We start from the raw sequence: 23,257 nt of genomic DNA on the forward strand, positions 1-23,257 counted from the left end.
AGCCATTATTGTAATATTGTAACAAAAACAAATGAAAATGTATAATCCACAAGTCTGAACTTAATCCAAATATATTAAACAGCATGGAAGATAAAACTGCTACAAAAACTTCAGTTCAGAAAATCCCCATGGATAGAAGTCTTTGTACAGGCGTAACTCTCACAGTTCAGGTGTCAATCAGGTGAAGAATAAATTAATTGGGGGATTCACACTGTAGATTATGTTTCCATGTTTAAACTCACCCCGCTGGGGCTAAAGCATGTGGATCAATGAAAGAGTTGCCATCAAAAAGACATGTCACCAGTAGGTAGGACATACAAGACATTTTTCAGTCCAGGTACAAGGTCTACTTGCATATGGAATTGTATTTCACAGAGACCTTTTTCTAGCCACCCAGAACAATAATTTAAAAGTAATGATTGATTGCTTGCCACCCTGGTAAGCAGATGACAGTTGACTGTAAAATGGGGCTCTAGGAGAAGTGCCCCCCCCCCCCCCCCGGAGAACTGCCCCCCCCAAAGATTTTTCACTGGGCGGAGAACTGCCCCCTCACTGTTTTTGTATAGGGCGGAGAACTGCCCCCCTGCTGATTAATAAGGGGCGGAGAACTGCCCCCCTGTCAGAATTGATGACCCGGAGAAGTGCCCCCTAATTAAAGAAATAGCGGTGATATATAAAGCGAGTATTATAATGACAATAACGCCAGTAACTTTCTTGCTATTATGTATGGAAATTGAGTGAAATTTCAAAAGTAATATAAAGTTGTACAAGTAATAAAAGTTATAAAACGGCATAAAATACCTACCTCGGCATGGACGTCGTCACGTCGCCAACTTTATAATCACGTGATTTTCGTCAATGTGAACAAAGAAAAACAAATAACTTTTTGCTAATAAAAAGTTTTCGCGGCTGAATTATTTGATATTTTCCCCGTAATAAAAACAAACAATTAGCATGCAATTTAATCCATCCTTATGCCAGCTGAAAACAATAATTTATTTGTTTGTTTTCGCCAATTACGGATTTGGACGGTTCAATATAATAAACCCGTATGCGGCTTTATTCAAAGCTAACAAGTTCTTAACAATTAAGGTCGGTCCGGTCTACCAATTAAAAGATTAAAAGATCGCGGTACTTATCGTTAACGGTAACAAGTTCTCTGCCTGCCTTATTAGCTGCTAATTAAAGCAACTGTTACCGATTTTGTTTGTTTGGCATGTCGACATGATCTGCTCAAAATGCAAACTGCGGACGACTCGACGGTCTGGCGATGCTACCGACGGATAAGGTGCTAGAAGACATGAATTAACTAAACAACATAAATAAATTGCTTATAAATTCAACTTCACTTCACTTTTTTCTTCAAGTCAGCTAAATTATTGCCTTTGCCTTGCCTATTAATTTACTTTTTTATATGTCAATTAACTTTTTTTCCATGGGTCAATACTATCTTTATAATGTAAATTAATTCGGATGTAACTTTTCCTCCATAAGTACCGAGTTGCACGTCTACATTTAGTTGCAACACATTGCCAGTATTAACACGCACGCGTTTCCTGTGTGGATCTCGACTATGTTTCGCGCTCTTATTAAAACACGACTTTTACAAGGCATTCATGTATAGTGAGTGGTGCAGATGCGTACCAAAGGCCTTAAACAGTATTATCACATGCCTCTAGACAATTTGTGTTATTCAGTTCGATAAATGGTAATATACTTGTACTGAAATTAAATTGTTACCGGATAAAATGTGTACGGCGATAACGTAAAATTACCCGTAAGTATTGTTTTCACTACGTAACTAATAACTAATATGACACCGGGGGGCAGTTCTCCGCCCCTACAGATTTGATGGGGGGGGGGCAGATATCCGCCTACTAAATTCTGACAGGGGGGCAGTTCTCCGCCCCTACCGATTTGATGGGGGGCACCTCTCCGCCACCTTTAAAATAAGGGGGCAGTTCTCCGGGGGGCAGTTCTCCGGGGGGGCACTTCTCCGGATACCGTAAAATGGCACAGCCTGTTCCTATTTTGAAATGTAAGACACGCATTTGCATTTATTTATTGTTACATTTTCAAAAGTAAAAAAAAATAAATTGAACACATAGCTCTGTTTTTAAACATTTTGTTCCCATCAACTCAAATCAGATCATTACTAAAAATAGATTTCACGGGAAATAGGAATGTGGTAACTTTTAATTAACTTGAAAGTTCAATTTTGACTTATTCAGAAAATTGTATGATTTTATATAAATAGTACAGGGTAATGATGAGGCATTGTTAGCCCTGACTTCTTTCATAAACATTCTTCCAATACTATGGATTATTGAGATATAACACAGTATATACCGTAAAACGTTGTGTATAAGGCGCACATTTTTACCCCCAAATTTAATTTTAAAAACTTGATGCGCGTTATGCACAACTACAGCCATGCCAAGACATTTTATCCCTGTCAGTTACCCAGTTACGGTAACTTGCATCTTTTTGTTCCCCATTGTTTTAACTGTAACTATGTTAATAATTGTGTTATATTTACGATCTGAATAAAGATGGACAAACGTTATACAGTTAACATTAATGTTTTCTATCTTTTTCAGGTACATACAGAGCATTGAAATCAAATAAATTTGAAGAAGAAAATGAAAAACAAGGAAGCCATTTTTATTTAAACTTTATTGTTTTTTCCCACAATATTATACCCTACTGTACTAGGGTTACACAATTTATTTGGGGGCACTTGTCGATTTACAATAGTATGTCGGCATGGTCTTTCCCGATATATTTATTATTATTTTTCTTGCTTTTCAAATGTGTTAATAAAATTGATGTTGTGTTTGTTTACACGTTTCCATGCGTCTTGTCAAGATTGGGATTATTGAGCAATTTGCGTCACCTGTCAAGTTTTGTGTAGCTGGGCTATTATCAAAACATGCGAACCGGCAAACGACTTCACACCTCCATTGTTTGTTTAACGCCGGTAATGTCAGTAATGGTGTTGAGAAGTTTGAGTCGTTAAAGTCTCCTGTCAATGAAAGACGCTCTAAAAGAAGCGTGAGATGGGAGATGTAAATAAAATGCGCGGTTGTGAATTAGTCATGTGTGAATGACCCCTTCCCAATACCAATAAAAAATGTCAGTGTCTTAGTTATACCAAGCACACTAATCGGTCCGAATGTGTACTCCTCCACGATAAAATTGTGGACAGTTACTTCTGAGACTAATAATGAAAACATCGATGGTATTCTCGTGGAAATTGTGCATTTCACGCATAATTCATTTAAATCGAAACATTTACGCGTAATATTATAATTTAAAAAAACACACAAACAAGTTGTATCTTTATCGTTATCGTCTTTAAGATCATTAATTATTGAAAAATAAAATAACACATGAGATCGGCAATATAAATAAAATGATTTACAGTGAGCCTATGGTATGGAAATCTTTTTAAACAAATAAGTATTTTTTTCATTAATTAAAGTGCAACCGCGTGTTTGTACTATTAAGTCCCCACACGGATCCGACATTTTTCTATTAACCGTTCAAATGCGCGGTTGAACTTTACTGAAAAAATACTTAATTTTTTAAAAAGATCATGATACCTATTGAAAACTCTTACGAATGAGCGGGCTCTCCACTTTAAGCCATTAAAAATGGTGAAATATTTAAAAAGAGATCCTTAAAAATGTTAACTGGGTCGTGCTTTATTCTCCCAACACAGGTTCGAAAAAGTCACGTGGTATAGGCACCGTGATGTATGCTAAGTTCTAGAAAAGAAGATACATATGGGCCGACCCAGTTCTGTGAAAAGGGGGGTTTAATACATGTGCGTAAAGTGTCGTCCCAGATAAGCCTGTGCAGTTCACACAGGCTAATCAGGGACAACTCTTTTTGCTTGTATGATGTTTTTATTTTATAGAAAGTCTCTTCATAGTAAAAATCCAGTTTAGGCGAAGAGTGTCATCCCTGATTAGCTCATATCTAAACAAAACTTTCACAAACTTGTAACAGTTAAAATATCTATGTAAACACTAAATGAACAAGCTGTATTATATGAGAAAGCATTACTCAAGACTCAATCTGCTCTCACAAGACTAATCCCAGCTTCCTTGAGAGTAAACATGGAAGGTAAATACATTAAATCATCAACTCAGGTATGATGGCTGGAAGTTTTTATATCAAAGCCAAGAAAAAATGCTCCCAACAGATGCTGAAGTAAAAGCTGACTCCAACTGACTCCTGCAAACTCCACAGCTTTCACCATCTGGCGCTTTTGACATTTCAATATCACTGAGAATATTTTTTATGCATTTGTTGCTTAACTATTGTATCTGATGATAAAATGACTAGCATATTTCACGTTTTACATTCAATTTGATGTAAAATCAGCTCCAAGTAGTTTGCACCTTGAAATCTGCATATCAGTTGAAAATAATCAGGCATCTTTCAATGAAGTTTTCCTCTTTGATAGCGCATGATAAAGAGATTTTGAAAAGGTAAATATTAACTTTTCTTCTTTAAAAACCTGTGTCACTAGGTCATGCTGTACATCTTCACATAATTATAACTAAATATACCAAATGTTCTCAGGTTTCAAGATTTTATGAATTCATGAACATGATGGAGGTATCCTATTAACTTGTTATAGCAAAGTTTAAATGCGTAGGAAATAAAATCAAGATTAACTTACACTATAGTTTTCTAATTCCATTTAGATTTCACTGAATCCCAAAGTTATGCTTGTTTTATATCTTTCACAGTATAAATACCTACATAAGACTGTCTATTGAGAACATTCGGGTCGTAATAATTTAATTATGTGTTCTTTGAAATTAGGAGACAATTACCACCCTCAGGCACACTGACACCTTTGCTAACATCTCTGTCCATCACAAAAGGTGTTCAGCAACAACTGAGGGATGTATCACAAACAAGCTGTTAACACATAAACTCTGATACATCCCAAAAACAAGATCTTCAAAAGACTTGTCTTTTTCATTACCAACTGCAAAATTACCAAAAGGCATTTTTTTCACAATGCAGTTTTACACAATGTCTTTAAAATATAAACTGTAGCATTTATTGTCAGAAATGAAATAAATATACAAGTAAATAAATATGATTGCAAAATTAAAAGAGGTCATGTCTTTGTGCTGAAAAATGAATCAACAGAAAGCTTGTAAAATAACGCCTGTACAAACGTTACTGTGACAATAGGGTTAAATTAATTGTGTTCTTTTTAGAAACATTGTCCACTTTGATGTTCAAATTCATACAATTATATAGATATGTACAATTACTCAGTTTTATGACAGATTCCTGATTATATTCAGATGTTTATCATAAGTTAGATAATCTAGATGGTAATTTGTGAATACGCGATTATGAACTATTCTGTATGCCTGAATTTTTTTTATAATACTAACTAAATTTGTGCACAATTATCAGAAACAAACTAGGCTCAGTTTGTTTAACATTCAATTGACAATGGGACAAGGCTTGGGTAGTAAAAGCAAGAAAGATAATACCCCAGATAATGTAATCATCCAAGACTGTTATAATATATAAGTCATAACAGTATCAACATTGTTTGGTGAGAGAAAAAATAGCAGCAACAAAACTAGGTGATATCTGTTTTTAGGTCAATCAAATTAGGTCATCCTGTAATACTAGACATCTTAATTCATGCAATTTTCTTTCCACACTTTGCTACAGATACTCTTGCCAACATTTCATCTGCAATTATCTTAAGTGTTCGCAGACAGTAACCATACATAACATGTCATTTCAATAAATCACCTCAAGTAAAATAAGACCTGCCCTAAGAAACTGGAATGCAGACATCTGGGAAGTGAAGAAAAAGCCAAAAATAAAATAATTGAATGAATTCATAATACAACTGTGTTATAATTTTACCCTGATAACTTTCTTTTTTGTTTCATCAACATGTATTGTTAAAACTTTAGAGTAATAAATAAGTCTGCACTGGTCTGTTTAACCCTTTCCCACTCAGAAGCAAAGTAAAAATGTTTTTTTGCAACAGCATGAAACCAGAACAGCCTTCAGGTTTTATGCTGTTTGCTGCTCATCAGTATCTAAGGGTTGGAACTGCTGCCTTTAAAACTTGAATCTATTAAGAAAGTTCTTTAATTAAATTTGATTTTTTAACGGACTACAAACGCATTAAAATACATATCTAAGTGGTTAAAAGGGTTAAATTGCTGTAATGCAAATGTGGTCAAAATATTAGAATCATTTTCATAGTTAATGATAAAATGTGAATGGTAGTTGCTGATGCTGGTTTCAAGGATTATTTAAACCTTTACCACTTAATAGAGACGTATTTTGATGCATTTGTAGTCCCACAGAAAGCTAAATTTAATTAAAGACCTTTATTACTAAAGGTCACTCGCAGGCTGTTCTTGTTTTATGCTGTTTGCACATAGCCATTTTCAATTTGCTTCTAAGTGGGAAAGGGTTAAAATTGCCAGAACAACCACTACAATTAAACCCCTTCCACATATATTAATTGATCAGCATAATGCAAAATGGGTGTTATGCCATCATTATGCAGCAAGGGTAAAAGTACAGACAGACTTGTCAGGAGTTTCCCCAGTGTATCTGAAGTCACGTTATGAAGTCACCGTATGAAGACACGAAAGGTATTGTGGTCACATTGCAGACAGAGTAGCTCAAGGCCAGCCTGCGAAGATGTGTAGGCTGTTCTGGAGCTGTGCTAACCTTGTAAGGCATAGAATCATGTTTCCATGATATGGCTAAATTTTTCTGAAGGTTGAAAACACCAATAAATTCTGTTTTTTCTCAAAATAAATTTTAAATCTAATGAAAGTAATATCCTCCAATAAAATGATACATTGATATTATATCATTGTGTAAAGAACAAGCCACCCTTGTCCCTGACAGTTTCTGGAGATTTACAGCCCAATAAATGTTGCCATTATTATTTAACTCGTTACACAACTGAGGGCATTGGCCCTAAGCACTATCATGACCAATTTAGATATCAACACCCACAAACTGTCCCAGGCTCTTGACTACAATCAAGGAAAACAAGCCCCAGTCCTATAAAGTACTCAAAAAACTTACCACAATATAATTATTGCTCATGATTGTTTCACTAAATCTAGATTTACCATTTTTGCAGACTGCTACTATCATAACTGCATTTTTTTCATGAATTTTATGTTTTATATTTTTGAAAAGAATATTAACCCATTTATGCCCAGTGCACTCACCCATCCTTCTAAATTGGATCTATTTATTTCCAAAACAGAAATTCCTTTAAGCAAATAGTGCAGACCCAGATGAGACGCCGCATGATGCGGCGTCTAATCTGGGTCTACGCTGTTTGCCAAGGCCTTTTTTCTAGACACTAGGGATAAATGGGTTAATATCTCATTTACAAATTGTATTTCTGACACTTACGAAGAGATCACTTTACCATTGATAAAGAAGAGTCTGAAAACATGACAAGATTTATCATGGTTGAAATTGCAATATGCAGTAACAATTACAATGGAAGAAATACAACTAACTGTTATGTATTATTACTTGAATTGATTTTATCAACACATAGGAGTGATGTCTGGTTTTGGTAGACACATTTGATGATAAGGCATAAAATAACTTAAGCATACGTGACGGCTTGATTTCCTAACTATTGACTATTTTCCCAAGTAAAGAAACGATTTAGTTTAGCAAATAAACATTATTGGCCATAAGGTATACAACAATACATTTTCCTGAATTCATGATCAAATTGCAAACAATAACACACTATAACTGCTTAAGACCTTCCATTTCACAAAGAAATAAACAAAATTATGCAGTAGTCTACAGTCAATAGTGTACAATCTGAAAATCTAAAACCACCAACAACAATTGTTGTTGACTTGTGACCCCTGAGGGTAACACTAGCCATAGCAGGTTCTGACAAAACCAACCTATTTCAAGACATAAGCAAATTGCGAAATCCACATTACATTTAACATTGCAGATAAGTCAGTTTTGCGCAAAAACACAGAAATGCAAACAAGGCGGTCAGTGGTGAAAGTTATTTCATTGAAAATGCATTATCGGTCTAAAATTGATGGTCTATATGCAAGTATAGACAGTAAGTGATAGAGAGGATGACATTAAGTGACAAATGGACATGAAAGCAGGAATGCCTCTGGCTATCGACATCCCTCCCTGTCAAAATATGTACATACTTGCAAAGTAATTCAATTGACTGCAATTAGCGCAATCAATTTTACAATGTTTGAGAGAAAGACACTGATATACCTTAATTAATGTCTAAGGGCAAGATTAATTCTGTTATGTATATCAGTAGTTTTCGGATGCTTCTGCACCCCAATACTCGGATAAGAAGTCATAATGTACGCTTATGAGAATATGAAACTTAGCAAGACTAAAGTTGACCAGATAGCAACTGACCGGTCTTCGTAGCGAAAAGCCCAGATGGGTCTGTGGCTTCTTTGGCTGCATGTCACAAAAAAAAACATTTGAAAATGAAAACCAGCAGTCCTTTGTTCATGAAATGAATAGTTAACAATTGGCACATGCTCAATATTACTTGTCCTTAATATACTGTTATCAAGGCGTAATTCATCATTATATGTAGGACAGATTACTTAATAACATCCTAACCTTATAAGACAGATCTGGTCGCAGGAAAAAGAATGACTGATTCTGCATTATATCCTCTGGGGTGTAAAACATGTACAATAAGACTAATTATGCTGAAAACAGATCTTGACCTGTATTTTATGCCTACTGTACATATCGCCCCACTGGTGCAAAAAGGTTACCATGTAACATTGAAATCCATATAGACTCATTATGATTGCATTAAAACTAAGTTTTATTATGCACAAACTACAGGGTTTACGGCATAACAAAGTTACACCTAAATGTCATTTGTTCTGAGGTAAAACACGATCAATACATCAATTATTTTCATTTTCATGAATATTTGCGTCAAGTTTCATATTCTCAATGAAGTGAATCTATTTAAACATTTTGTTACCAAAAAATTCATCCCAATGTAGAGAGTTCCTGGATTGCAACTGGCTCCCGTTGTCCTCGACTACTTTCTGGTTTCCATGGATACGCCACTTCAGGAGATTCCCACCGGAATATTCTCCATTCACCGGACCGGAAAAACAACCCTCCGCAATCTCCCTCTGACCTTGACCTCTCACCCCAGACCATTGAGTGTCCCTGAGATCATTGACATTGTAATCCAAATTACTGAGCGCTTCATCCGCTTCCAAATCATAACCACTGTCTCTTGAAACGCACTCATCTGCCTTAAACTTCATTCCATGTCCATAGACAGACACACTTTCCATCGTTGGAGATCATCCACATTTACATGTTTTTGTTGTTGTCCAAAACCATTGGTTAAATCGTTATTCTGTCACTGATCATTTGCAGTAAATATTTTTGTCTAGTTTATATTATCACTTTCTTCTTTATTCATCATAATAAGTTTCTATGCAATGTCAGTGAGTTCAGACTGGGGAATGTGATATTGGATACATGCATTATCTTTGTGATAACCTGCCTTGAAAAGTTTATCAAACACTGTATTCATGTTGACATAAAACAAAATCAATTCTGAAAAAAAAAGAATTCCAATATAAACATAAAACTAATATCTGGATATTTTTTTAACTTGAAACCATTACTCAGACACAAATAAAACAATAAAAGAATTAAAACCTCAACTAAAAGCTAAATTCTCGACCAAATGCCGTCAAAATTCTCAATCAACGATTTTCTTCATATCAACATGATATATAACAGAATTCAATACAAAATATTGGCTATTGGGTTTCAGATTTCAGAACCAGTAAAAACCAGACAACCCATATGAGCCCAGGTTCGCACCAGAATCTAAGACACTAAGCAGACAGACCCAAGCCCCTAATGGTGAGAACTGAAATACCCAACCAACCTGTAGCAGATAATTACGTTCTGCAATGTACTGTCAGTCATAAAAGCAACAGCATCCTGGTTTGTGCAAACATGTCATTGTATCAACACGCACATCTTAGAACTTGTCACCACTATTCTGGGTCAATTCGTCACAACAATATGAATCCAACATTTTTTATTTATCTTACTACAAAACTGCATGTCTTTATCTCCATGCAAAATGCCAACAAGTGCTTGTTCTTAGTTTTGAATGTCAAACCAGACCCCCATTATATATTGACATAAACAATATATTTACATTCATGCTGTGCACAACTGTAAACAGAACTGAGCACATCTAACAGAAATCCCCTGCATTCATAACCATCAAAACATACATCAAACAAACCAGGCCATATAGCCAACACCATGCACCATAATGCCATGTCCTTTGACCATAACTCAACAACACACAATTGCGCAAGAAATACTAAGTCCACATTAACAACAAAAGTAATTACTCCATTAGCTAGCTGCACGTTTATGAGCCGCACGAAAAATGAAGGCCACTAGGTCAAACTATCCTGCAGGTTATACTGCAAACATTACGTGGTCACTACATCACTAAACTACATATCCCCGAGTCAAGAGAATAAACAACAAATTACAGGGTCACATGTGTCAGAATGATACCTATGGCTCGTAACCTGTGTAACTATGTCCACTGCCCATGTGTCTCCACTGTCCATGAACACATAAATATTCTCCCTGTCAATTTATCCTACATTATAATCACCTGCAGAAATCATCGCTTTCAATCCTAGGAAAACAAACCTGCTCTTAATACCAATTTAATTCATGTTTGGAAAAACATGTCCATTAACTTATTAAAACCAGTAAAAAAAGTATTCTGAGTGAGACGCTTATCCAAATAACATTAAAATCATCCAAATAACATTAAAATCAAATAAATCTTAAAAAACCAATAAAGTGCCCAAGATGGTTTAAATCTTTAAGTCAACAAGGACACTTTTTTACCTATTTATTATCTCGCTGTCTGAATCAGTTGGGCAGACAATCTGTTAAGTCAAAGTACAGGGTCTAGACCCTAGAATTAAATTAACTGTACTTAAACCTTTGCAGTCAATAAAGACAATCAGCAGAATATTGACATCATTTGCCTAAGGGGAGTTAAAAGGGCCACAAGTCATGTAACAGTTTGTCTTCAAATTGTGTCTCGATAATAAATGTCCTCATCCAAGCCAGGCCCTAATCAGCCTTATTGGTCACTTCGACCTTCATGTCAGAATGAATGATTAAGCCAATTAAAATGTACAAATCTTTTGAAAATTACTGTGTTTTCCTTTCTGCTGAAATGACCATGTCAACATTTTAGTTTAAAATGAGGACTGCTTATCTTTAGACATGGGCCTCATTCTGGGAAAATAGGGCTTAATGCAAGTGGGTGAATTGTGGGAAAATAGGGCTTAATGCAAGTGGGTGAATTGTAGTCCCGGATTAACCTGTGCAGTATGCACTGGCTGATCATGAACAACAAACGGTGACTTTCCCTTTAAACTGGATTTTTGTTAAGAAGAGACTTCCTTTAAACTAAAATTTTCTTAAAAGTATAAAATGTCCCTGATTAGCCTGCGCAGACTCCACTTTGAGGTTAATCTGGAACAACAATTGACGCACATGCATTAAGCCCATTTTTCACAGAACATGCCATATATACTCCTCCCAATTATGCAATGTAACTCTATTAATAATCTTGCATAAATAAGAATGAATGATCCTATCTTCTTGTGAGTAACTCCCTTCTAAGGGACATCTGTAGTTACTTTAGTTCGACTCAGAAAAATTGACTCGCATGTGTAATGATCAGCCTCTGGCTTGTAGCAATATAAAACATTAATGAATATGTTTAAACTAAATATTTGTTTAAATTATCATGATAACTTTATTTGCCCCATGGTGCAAAAAGGCACCATCAGACATAGAAATTGGAAGGCACAAGGTACCTTTTTGCACCAATTGGGCAAAATACATTATTTTGTTTTCAATTATATAACAAGCACCCCCACTCTTCAATTCACACAAACAGTACATTAGGCATTATTGATCTGATAATGTTCACTTACATTTGCAAAAAGGCCATCAACCTAATTTAAAACTTATTAACTTTGTATATCTCCCAACACATCAAGTCATTCCAACCTAATAGTCACCAAGCCAATGATCCACTTTCTCCAGAAGCTATTAATTCACCAACTCACCACAAATACACCTTATAAATCATGAGCACCATTATCAAGGTATCACAACTACAGCATCCAAAGTGAAACCCAATAACCAATCAAGTGACAGAGGATAAAAGGCATCCTCCTTCATTTCACTGACAAAATATTAAACTTATTCTGCTTTAAATTTACACTTCGATAACTTTATTTTGTCTTCAAAATCTAAATTAATTAAATAAATAATTAAAATAAAATCTAAATAATTATTGCCATTTAAATGAAGTAAATACTTAGTTAATGAAATAATTATTTGACAATAAAAATCCTATAAAATTCCTGCCACAACTTCACGCAGAAAACGCATTAAATTTTATGTCTGACAACTTTAAACATGGAAAGTATATACAGACAAAATATTATAAAAATACCAAGTGAAAATTAAATATTAAAGAATGGTGACAATTATTCATTGATTACATTCTCAAGAAAAAATTATTTTTGGACTCCAAGAGCTTTTGCGTAACAACGTGTGCACGAAACAGATTTATTTTTAACTTTATCTGCCATTACATGACATTTCCAGCAATTTTCATAAACATATGAGACATAAATTCTGCTCTATCTTTACTGCATCAGGATTAGAAATGCTTTCACTCTTCTTAAAATACATAGGAAATAAAGAAGGTTTGAAAAAAGAACACTTTTGACTACAAGTTACACTTTCTCTTGTCTTCCTTGTATTTAATAATGAAAACAAAATCATCTTTTGCTACCAATTATTAACAAGTGGAATTAAATTATAATGTTGCATTTAATTTCAATTTAATAATTTGAATGTTTCTTTATAATTTTGATTTATTTCCAACTACCAATGCTCTTACTATAATTTTACTAAAACACAGCATTACGAAAAATGCAATCTTACTACATCCTATGACCAAGAAAATAAGTCCTGCATGATACTCCAGAGAGTGTTCTATGCCAAACAAATTTTTATACTTTTTTCAAACGATTAAATAATGATCAAAAACATTCTCTTGATAAAAATCATGAACTCTTACCAATACTCCATCCATAAAAAACTAAATATAATAATTAAACAAATATATAATTATTAATAGTCCTCATAAACCAGCTTAACATTTAACAGTTATCAATTTTTCGGCAACCACACACACAACATTTCACAATGAATGCATCTATCTTTGTCAACGTCCAAACTTAGTGTAGTATAAACCAGCTGTAAGAGAACAGCCCTAGAAGGTACACATGACTATAAATCTTGTGCAGTCAACGGCCTGTAAAATAGCCATTTTCATAGGAGATAACACCCTCTAGTTTATATAATTCACAATAAATATTCTTTGTATTCGCACTGTCTGAAATTACAGCACAATAGTATAGCTATTATAACAGGAAATTAACATGATATCTTGTCCCAGATTGTATGTGTTTAACTTATAATATAATCTTTATGATATTAAATGAAATAGCAACTGAAATGAATTCTGTATTTTCTATTTTTGTATAATTATCATAACAAAACAACTCATAACAAAGGTTATTAATTAACAAGATATTATGTTTGTAAAGGGAGTTTACTTAGCAATTTTAGATTTATACATTTATTATAAATTACTCTTACACAGATATTTAGTGGCTTTCAAGCTATTTCATTGGCTGGATTATTTAATAATATCAATAACATGAATAATACTGAAATTTAAGCTAAAGACAAATTTCTGTTGATTTCATCAAATTAATCTTTCATTGAAAAAGTATGTGTCATAATTATATTGCGTTGTATGTATTATGTGCATACAATATGTCTTTAACAATATGACTATGTAAGGTTACAATTAATGATCTCTAGACATTTAACTTCTGTCAATACTTCTAAAATCGTTTTAAAGTGTCAATTTTGATTTTAATGAGATTTGTACAATAGTTCACCTTTTTTGAATGAGCATAATCGCCATAAACACATTTAGATGTCAGATGATGATAAAATTAAATCGCATTAAAAACACACAACAATTGGCAACACTCTGGCCTATTTGATGGGATTATGATAATGAAACAACAAATGTACAATTGAGTGCTTTAAAATGACAAAATAAGTTGTTTGGCATTCACATAGGACCAGTTACAATTGCAGCATACAATAGACTTACCCAAAGATAGTCTTGGGAATTGATGCTGCGTTTTTATTAACTCTTTCACAGTGCTGGAACCGAATTTTGAAAGCCTTTGCAAACAGTTTGGATCCAGATGAGACGCCACAGAACGCCACGTCTCATCAGGATCCAAACTGTTTGCTAGTCTGATAGTATTCTCGTCTGGCAAGTAAATTCAAAAAGCATTCAATACATCAAGAATTCACCAGGCTCATTTATTAAATGGTCAACTCCTGCAATCCTACACTGTGCCTGAACAAAAAGAGGTTACCTTACACTATAATTATGTGATACCAAGATTTATTACCAAGGAATGCAATTTACAAGGGCACAACCCCTGACAGTAAAATCTGCATATCATTAATACATTAAAATTGTATTCATTCTTCCACTCTGCCAGAAACTGGTATATACGACAAGCATGTCAGTGACACATACAGCTAATGAAAACTGGCAGTTGAAATAACAATTCTTTGCAAACTATTGTATTCTGTTAAATTTTTAAGACACGGGAAAATCACAGAGTATTATAAGGAAGTGAAGAAGTATTTATGTACAAATTAGATAATAAATACTTGATCTGTAACTGACATTCAACTTGTAAATCAATATTCGATGACTGCTCTACGGTATAAATGTAAACAAGAACAGATAAAAAACATGTATAACAAGAGTACAAAATGCTTATATACACCAATATGGGAAAGGCCAGAATCAAATGCACTCCTACGCCAAATAAAAAGGGCCCATTAAACTCTACTCATCCCCGTATTGAGAGTGGTTAAACCTGTTTCGAGTGTTGACACTGACATCATTATTTTTTGTTTTACAGAGTATAAACGCAACCTATCGCAAATGTATGGTCATCAACATGGTTACTCAGTATATGACCATTTAAGTGCCTTAAATGCCACACCCCAAAAGTATAAGGATTGTGTAACGTAGAAAGCCATTAAAATACTTAACAGAATATGGCTGTTCTTGTAACAAATCATAAATATACCAAATTATGGTATATGTTTTTTCACAATAATAATTATCATACATTTTATAGATAAATCATATAATACCACATGTTAAAGATTAAGTACGCTTACAGTTTAACTTTTGCCTCAAATGTTATGAATACAAAGTAATGCCTACAGTCGGGAACCAAATGCCTACAGTAGGGAACCAAATGTCTACAGTAGGGAACCAAATCTATGTATTGTTGAGCTCTATGACTGAATCATACTTACAAAATGAGCCTACAGCCAGCCATGCACCGATGGAAGAAAATCATACTGGACTAAAATTTCAACATGCACAAAATGGACAAAAGTCAAACTCTTTCATTCTCCGTCTGTAGTCCACCAAACCGTACATACGGAATATTAAGCTAGTCAATTGTTACAAGAGTTTGTTTTAGTCGAGTGGCTAATGTGTGATGACGTATCACACGAGAGGCAGAGCCTCGAGTGTGATGCGAAATAGCACAAGTCACGAGACTGATACAAACTCTTGGAAAAATTGACTAGCGTAATATTCCTTTTATTATATGAAACAACTAACGAAAACAATTAAGAATTTTATTTTTGTGCTTTAACAAAACTGACAAAACAATGACTAAAACAGTACGCCATAGTTTATTTAAGACGAGTATGAATACAATATATGTAAATTAACGTGTAAACATTTGAACCGGGAAAACACAGGTTTCCGACACGCTTACCTTAACGACATTGTTTATCCGATGTTTATAACAATTAAGTTGAAAACTTTAATCCAATGTTAATAACAAAAACGTTGAAAGTCAAACGATATGCACTTCTACTTCTATTCTTCCATTTCGTAATCGAAACTTAGGTAAAACCACACTATTTTATTGTATTCTTATCGAAATTTACATTTGTTCATGATGAACACACATTTCGAAATACGTTTTGCATTCGTTCGATGTTTTAAACAAACAGTTTACTGTTAAAAAACACCATGACTGTTATGTCCTTAAATTCCAGAGAGTTTAAATAAAACTATTGTGTTTCGTCACAGAAATGACGTCACATGATATACTACGTTATATATTTCGTAATATGTAGTAAGATATAAAATAGGGGTTTCCTATTATTGGTGGGCGTAATGTGATGTCATTAAATGGTTCGAAGAAAGTAGTCCGGCTAGTATGGTAATACGGAATCGGAAAATAGGGGTTTCCTATTATCGGTGCACGTAATGTGATGTCATTAAATGGTATAAGAAAGTAGTCCGGCTAGTATGGTAATACGGAATCGGAAAACAGCAAGTAGCATATTAAGGGATTTATTTCAACGATTGAAACAACCTGAAAATTTGTTAAAAGCATTATACAGGTATATACTAAATTTATTTATTAAAGCAAATTCCATATCATTTGAACACAATTAATATATTATAACCTCTGCTTGAATGTGGAATGCTCAGACAATTTTTTGATGACATCAGCATCATGCAAAAATGGGTCTTAAGCCATATGGGACCAAGTCCAGTCCTGGCACTTGTGCAGTCTGGTATGGAACTACCTTGTTCGCTATTAAGTCACGCATGATATTAAGATCGTATTAGTGGAAAGGGTAGCTCCTGACCAGGCTGTGCAAATATTACCCATTTTAGCATGACATGGCTAAAATGACAATAAAAAGTCAACAACACTGGTAATCTTATGATGGCCATTAAAACATGAACACTATCAAACACTTATATATGAGCTCTGTTCTGTGAAATCTGGGATAAATACATGTGAAGAAAATGTCCCAGACTATCCTGTGCAGTCTGAAGAGGCTAATCAGTGATGACAATTTCCGCTTTTATGGATTTTTTGTTAAAAGGAAGCCTCTCCTAAACTAATATCCAGGTATCCAGTTTACGCACTTACATTAAGCCGGCGGCGTGTGGCTCATATATATCTGTATACTCCCTAATTTCTGCTTATAAAGCACACCACCCCTGGATGTAAACTGTTTACAGTGGATGGGCCTGACTCCTGGCCTCTGTATATAAATATAGCCCAGAATAAAATAAATCATTTACACCCTGATAGGATACTGGAACCAAGCAAGTTATAATACCAGAATATTGATGACCTAGGTGCTTTGTAATGGTGTTCAAAGATTAGGTGTAAGCACCTGGTGAACTTATATGTTGAAACATGTTGAACCCAGATTTCGAAACCAAAACACTGACCCAGAGTCAATTTGGCTGATTATGTTACTTGACGTAGATCTTATTGCTGTACAAATTTTCATAAAGTTTGTTGACGATCCGATGACAGTTATTTTAGTAATTGAGCGGAAACACAATTTTTTGACGATTCAAGGGCCATAACTCAGAAGTGCCTGGGTAAATTTGGCTGATTATCAAACTTAACCTAGATTCTATTGCTTTACACAATTTTATGAAGTTTGGTGAAGATCGGATGACAATTGCTTGAGTTATTGAGCGGAAACGAGAAAAAACGAAATTTTTCAATGATTCAAGGGCTGTAACTCAGGAGTGTCTTGGTCAATTTAGCTGATTATCAAACTTGACCTAGATCTTATGACCTTACACATTTTCATGAAGTGACTGGCGAAGATTCTATGACATTTGCTTGAGTTATTGAGCAGAAACGAGAAAAAACGCAATTTTTGGATGAATCAAGGGCCTTAACTCATAAGTGTCTGGGTCGAGATGGCCGATTATCAAACATTACCTAGATCTTATGACCTTTCACATTTTCATGAAGTGTGGCGAAGATCCTATGACAATTGCTGGAGTTATTGAGCGGAAACGCGAAAAAACGCAACTTTTCTATGATTCAAGGGTCTTAGCTCAGGAATGTCTGGGTCAATTTGGCTGATTATTGAACTTGGCCTAGATGTTATTGCCTTACACATTTTGATGGAGTTTGGTGAAGATCTGATGACAATTTCTCGAGTGATTGAGCGGAAACGAGCAAAAAACCAATTTTACGATGATTCAAGGGCCATAACTCAGGAGTGTCTGGGTCAATTTGGCCGATTATCGAACTTGACCTTAATAATATTGCCTTACACATTTTCATGAAGTTTGGTGAAGATCTGATGACAATTGCTTGACTTATTGAGCGGAAACTAATCCATACGGACGGACGAACTAACACACAAACTAACTAACTAACGGACGGTGCGATTTTAATATGCCCCCAGAACCTATGTTCTGGGGGCATACAAAGATAACATTGTCTTAAATTTTGATAAATTAACCTTCATATCAATATGTATAAACTTTACAGTTCAAAGAATGGGGATATTGAATAGTGGTATTTTTTATTCTTAAAGAGAACATCATTCGCATGATTTTAAATATGAACATTATTTCGTGTGTTTCTTCTCAAATACAAACTCTAAACAAAGTGCTAAATATAAGAGTTAAATTTGCTAAGGATATTTTAAGCTCTCTCTTCTGAATAACATCTGTAGAAGTATAAACATATGTCCCAAATCAATGCAATCTTAATACAGGAATCATGTTTTTATCGTAGACATTTTCTGTGAATGGAAAAAAGAGCTGAATGATTAATGATACCTACAATAAGCATCTGCCTGTTACAGATTTGATGACTCAACTTTCATCAGAAATATTTTTTCTTTCGTATTTATGTAAAAGACATGTTCATGCGAAGAAAATGCATTAACTAAACTGTGTTTATTAAAGGGGCAAATTGATGGTATTTTAAATATATATATACTTATTTCAAAATAATACATATTCAAATGTTTACCATATAGTTTAATCTTCCAGCATTCAAGTATTAATTCTTGTCAAGAAAAATTAATACACTGCCAAAAAAATAATTTGTGATACACAGATCCAGTGGGATTCTAACATGTGCCTTTAATAATAGTGAACTTGAATGAGAAATTTAAGGCACTTCAATACCATTCAACAGTGAATTTAGGCCTATTGGTACTGGAACGTCTTATTCATACATAACAAATCTTCTCCTACTACTGATTTCCCTGAGGGCCCCAAAGAATGTACCAGTTACAACTTTTGGCTTTTATTAATATTATAATACAAAGTTAATATAATATAAATATTATAATACCAAATATTACCATGTATAGCGCACAACCATGTAACTATTACAAAAAAAAACTTATTTTTTGCAAAGATTGAGCAAAAATTAATATAACAAATCGGACCAGTTGTGTGGACATTTACAGCCCACTGTAAGATGTCAAAGTAAAAGTGCACAAACGCAAAGAAACAAAAAAACATTTTGATATATTTTATTCAAACATTAAAATTTTGATGTTTTGTCAAAGCTATTGCGACCCGTTAATTCTCACCAATATCTGCATTTAGTTGTTTCGACAACAGCCCTTACTGCCTGTAAGATAATAGGGTGTATGATTCTGGAATAAAAACAATGTTGTCTATTATGCTTATTTACGCTTATGGAATGAATATTTCGCAAGATAGCAGCCAGGATAGCAATGTATCAATGTATAACACACACCAACTATTAAAATTGAAACCTTGAGGTAAAAAATCTATGTGCTATACATGGTGAAATAAGGTTATTGTGTATAACAAGAGCACCACATAACAGGTGCCAAAGATGAATAAATGAAAGCTTGTCCGAATTGTTGTTTTTTTTAAGAGGTCACAGTGACCTTAACCTTTGACCTAGTGACCCAAAAATGGGTGTGGCATGTAGAACTCATCAAGGTGCATCTACCATATGAAGTTTCAAAGTTGTAGGTGGAAAACCTTTGATTTTAGAGCCAATGTTAAGGTTTTAGCATGACGCGGACGGCGGATGACACGACATGACACTATGAGCTGGCTATGACAATACCTGGGTTTTCTCCGAAAACAGCCGAGCTAAAAATCAAAGGCATGTGAAAAACATTCATTAATAGGATACCATTTTAAACAATCATCTTGTCCATCAATATGCCCCTTAAATTAAATGTAAATTCTCACATAGGACAAACAAAAGAATTTAAATGAAAAATTGTGAAAAAGGGCTAGTAATGCATGAGAGAAAATCGATTTAATTAAATCAACCCTTCCCAGTTGTGAAAGTTTCATGTGGTTAGAAAAAATGCCTGTGGTGTCCCTTACACTTAAATTACAAAATGATTGTATTTAAATTCATGTTAATGTGCATCAGTTTTCTGCTTCATTTCACCCTTGCAATACTGACACATGACTCCACATGTAAAACATGTGGTTTTATAAAAGATATACAGCTTTTTTTGTGGTTTGCTGGATTAATGATAATCTGGTAAAAATTTATTATTTTTACATTTTATTGGACACGTCTGAACAGTAAAAAAGGAAAGTGCAATAACATTATTTCACAATTTTAATAATGGGCATGTACATATGCAAGTTGATTTCAATTATTAGATTTGCTATCTATAACAATATATAAGATCATATAAGGATTAAAATCTCATTTTGAATGCATTAAAGTAGCAATTTTACTTTTCTTTGTAAAGTTATCAATCAAACAGTAATTTAATTAAAATCTTCAAAGTTCATTGACACACCTGTTTGAGACATTCAAGTATCAACTGACAACACTCCATCCTAATGAACACTTAACAGGTCAGTGACTTTAATTCTGAAGACCCAGACAAGAACTCATTACAATTCAAACAATATTGACAAAAATAAAACACCTTGTGACCCAGGTTCATAATGAACTATGTCTAGTAAGTTCTTTTAACCTGTAATATGCACCCACTTCTAACAAAATATTCAAATACTGTTATTTCAATACTACTCATCTCTTAATCACATCCATGTGGCTTGAATTTCATCACTGTCAATACAGTCAAAATCATTTTCAAAATCTATAAACAGACATCCCCCAGTGGACAGTTATATGAGATATTGTGAAGTGGGCCCCTGTTTGATCTGATTGAGTACACTATAATTAACTCTTAGCAATGAGATAACATTTCACATTTTTGAAAGAATACCACATTAGAGGCTTTGTCCCAGGTATTTGGGGCTTCGAGCAATTAATCTTTATTAATTTTAATGATTAATCTTTATTAATTTTAATGACCTAAAAATTGAGTTAAACATTCCAAGGCAAAGACCTCCTGCATTGAGACTGATAATATCTGGCATGTCTCTGGCTATTCCAAACTTCCAAGATATCCTCTGGTTTGGTGAAAATAAGTGTATTTGTTGCAGTTCAATTGTTCACATGTTTTCAAAGTGTTTCAGTCATATTACAGAGAGGGGAAAGGGAGGGGATCAGTTAACAAACTCACACTTTTCCTGCTCTTTTACTAGAATTCCATACAATCAGACACACACTTTTGTCAATCATTTACGCTTCCCCGCCTAACTTGATTCAGAGGTAAGAAGAGAATGGCCTTAGAAAGAATGTAATGACAAATGACCACACCAGTTATGTGTCCTGGCCAGGTATCGAACCCGAGATCCTCAGATTTTTAGTCCAGCGCTCTACTAATTGAGCTTACCAGCCACCTAAATATATAAATGGTTTACCGGGTTGAACTACATGGGTCAAAAGCATGTTAACATATCGGTATGTTTTGTTTTTAACCTTTTGCATCCGTAGCACAGTAAGTAAATGATACTCTCCAGCAACTTTTTAAATGTGTACTAATTGTGTAGCTGTATTATAAATTATGAATATTGTACTTTCTTACCATAAAATATATTCTCTTAACTTCAAGTACATCAACATGCAACAAAGGACATGACTTATAAAGTATCAAGAAAAATATACTATGACTATCTTCTTATAACAGCAGCATTATACAAATGCCATATTCCTTTGCCAGTTAAAAGGCACAATCAGCATACCATAATTAGTTGCAAAAAAACTGATAGGCCATTTGGCTTTCCATGCATGCAAGACAAATCAATATAGCACCAGCAGGGTTTGAATACAGATTTATTGCCTCATGAAACTCTAACATCAAAATGGCAACAATTTTGTCTATAGCTCCATGTCAAATGGCTGTCACTTTTCCGTCCAACAATTTAATTGCTGCAACTATTGATGAAGGTATCACATTTATAACAAGAGTTGGCATATTGACAACTCTAATTTTTCGACTGTTGTGGGAAATAAATTCAAAACACCAGGATAATTAAATACCAACAAAATATTTACATTCAAAACACACAAAAATATGTGCATTCAACACGTTTCAATGTCTGAATATGCATGGCACAGAGAGCATTCTTCGCCTTTAATTATTTCCCCCCAACATATTTCTACATGCAATTAACATACCTTAAATTGGAGAAGCTCCTCACCCTATCCTATATTGGCATGTAAATGAGTATTTAAAATCAGTTGAAAATCAGAGCTGATAAAACATGGAAGAGTGGAGGGGGTCCATTGTAAAACCCTTCACCATTCAAAGTTGACCCTGCACTTGCATTAATGAGATTTCCAAAGAGGTTTATCTTCATTTCAAGTGGGCATAATTAATTCAAGTGGTCATCTTACAGGCCAGTATGGTAATTTAACAAGTGGTCAAGCTCACCTGGTCTGCAATAAGAGTGCTTAAAGATTGACCATGGATTCCACTGAAAGATTAAGCAGGAAGCTACCAGTGGTTGTCATTGGATCCGTTTGGTATGTAAGTTACATATAATGTAACCACAACATGGTTTCGGATTTGGCCCAATAGGTCGCTCTTGTCAGGGGACATCGCCTGAAGGTCCAATTTAAGTGGGTGTCCAGTAACAATTACAGTCCAGAATTGAGAATGAGCCCATATTAACTTTTAAAATATCCTTAGACTGAATACATGTGATGGTTGAATGCGTAACTACTTATATCATTAATTAAACAAGATGTGTTTGTGAAACACAATGTCCCCCAATATGACGTTTGACCTTGAAGGA

At 34.3% G+C, this 23,257-nt stretch overlaps 1 protein-coding gene across 7 annotated transcripts in view; it reads right to left on the bottom strand.

Annotated features, from left to right (window-relative positions):
* The window catches only part of LOC127874777 (pleckstrin homology domain-containing family G member 1-like), a 290,411-nt gene that overhangs the window by 38,616 nt on the left and 228,538 nt on the right, over nt 1-23,257 (bottom strand). The window contains exons 1-2 of one of the 7 annotated variants that reach the window (XM_052419384.1): nt 13,250-13,396; nt 9,053-9,645 (exon numbers count right to left, since the gene is read on the bottom strand). The exons of the other annotated variants lie outside the window; for them this stretch is intronic. Of the exons in view, the coding sequence (XP_052275344.1) occupies nt 9,053-9,377 (325 nt within the window). The 5' untranslated portion in view covers nt 9,378-9,645; nt 13,250-13,396. Of the gene's footprint in view, nt 1-9,052; nt 9,646-13,249; nt 13,397-23,257 lie in introns of those variants that run through there. 7 annotated transcript variants of the gene reach the window in all.

Source organism: Dreissena polymorpha, chromosome 3 (assembly GCF_020536995.1).
Source record: "Dreissena polymorpha isolate Duluth1 chromosome 3, UMN_Dpol_1.0, whole genome shotgun sequence".
Taxonomy (NCBI): domain Eukaryota; kingdom Metazoa; phylum Mollusca; class Bivalvia; order Myida; family Dreissenidae; genus Dreissena; species Dreissena polymorpha.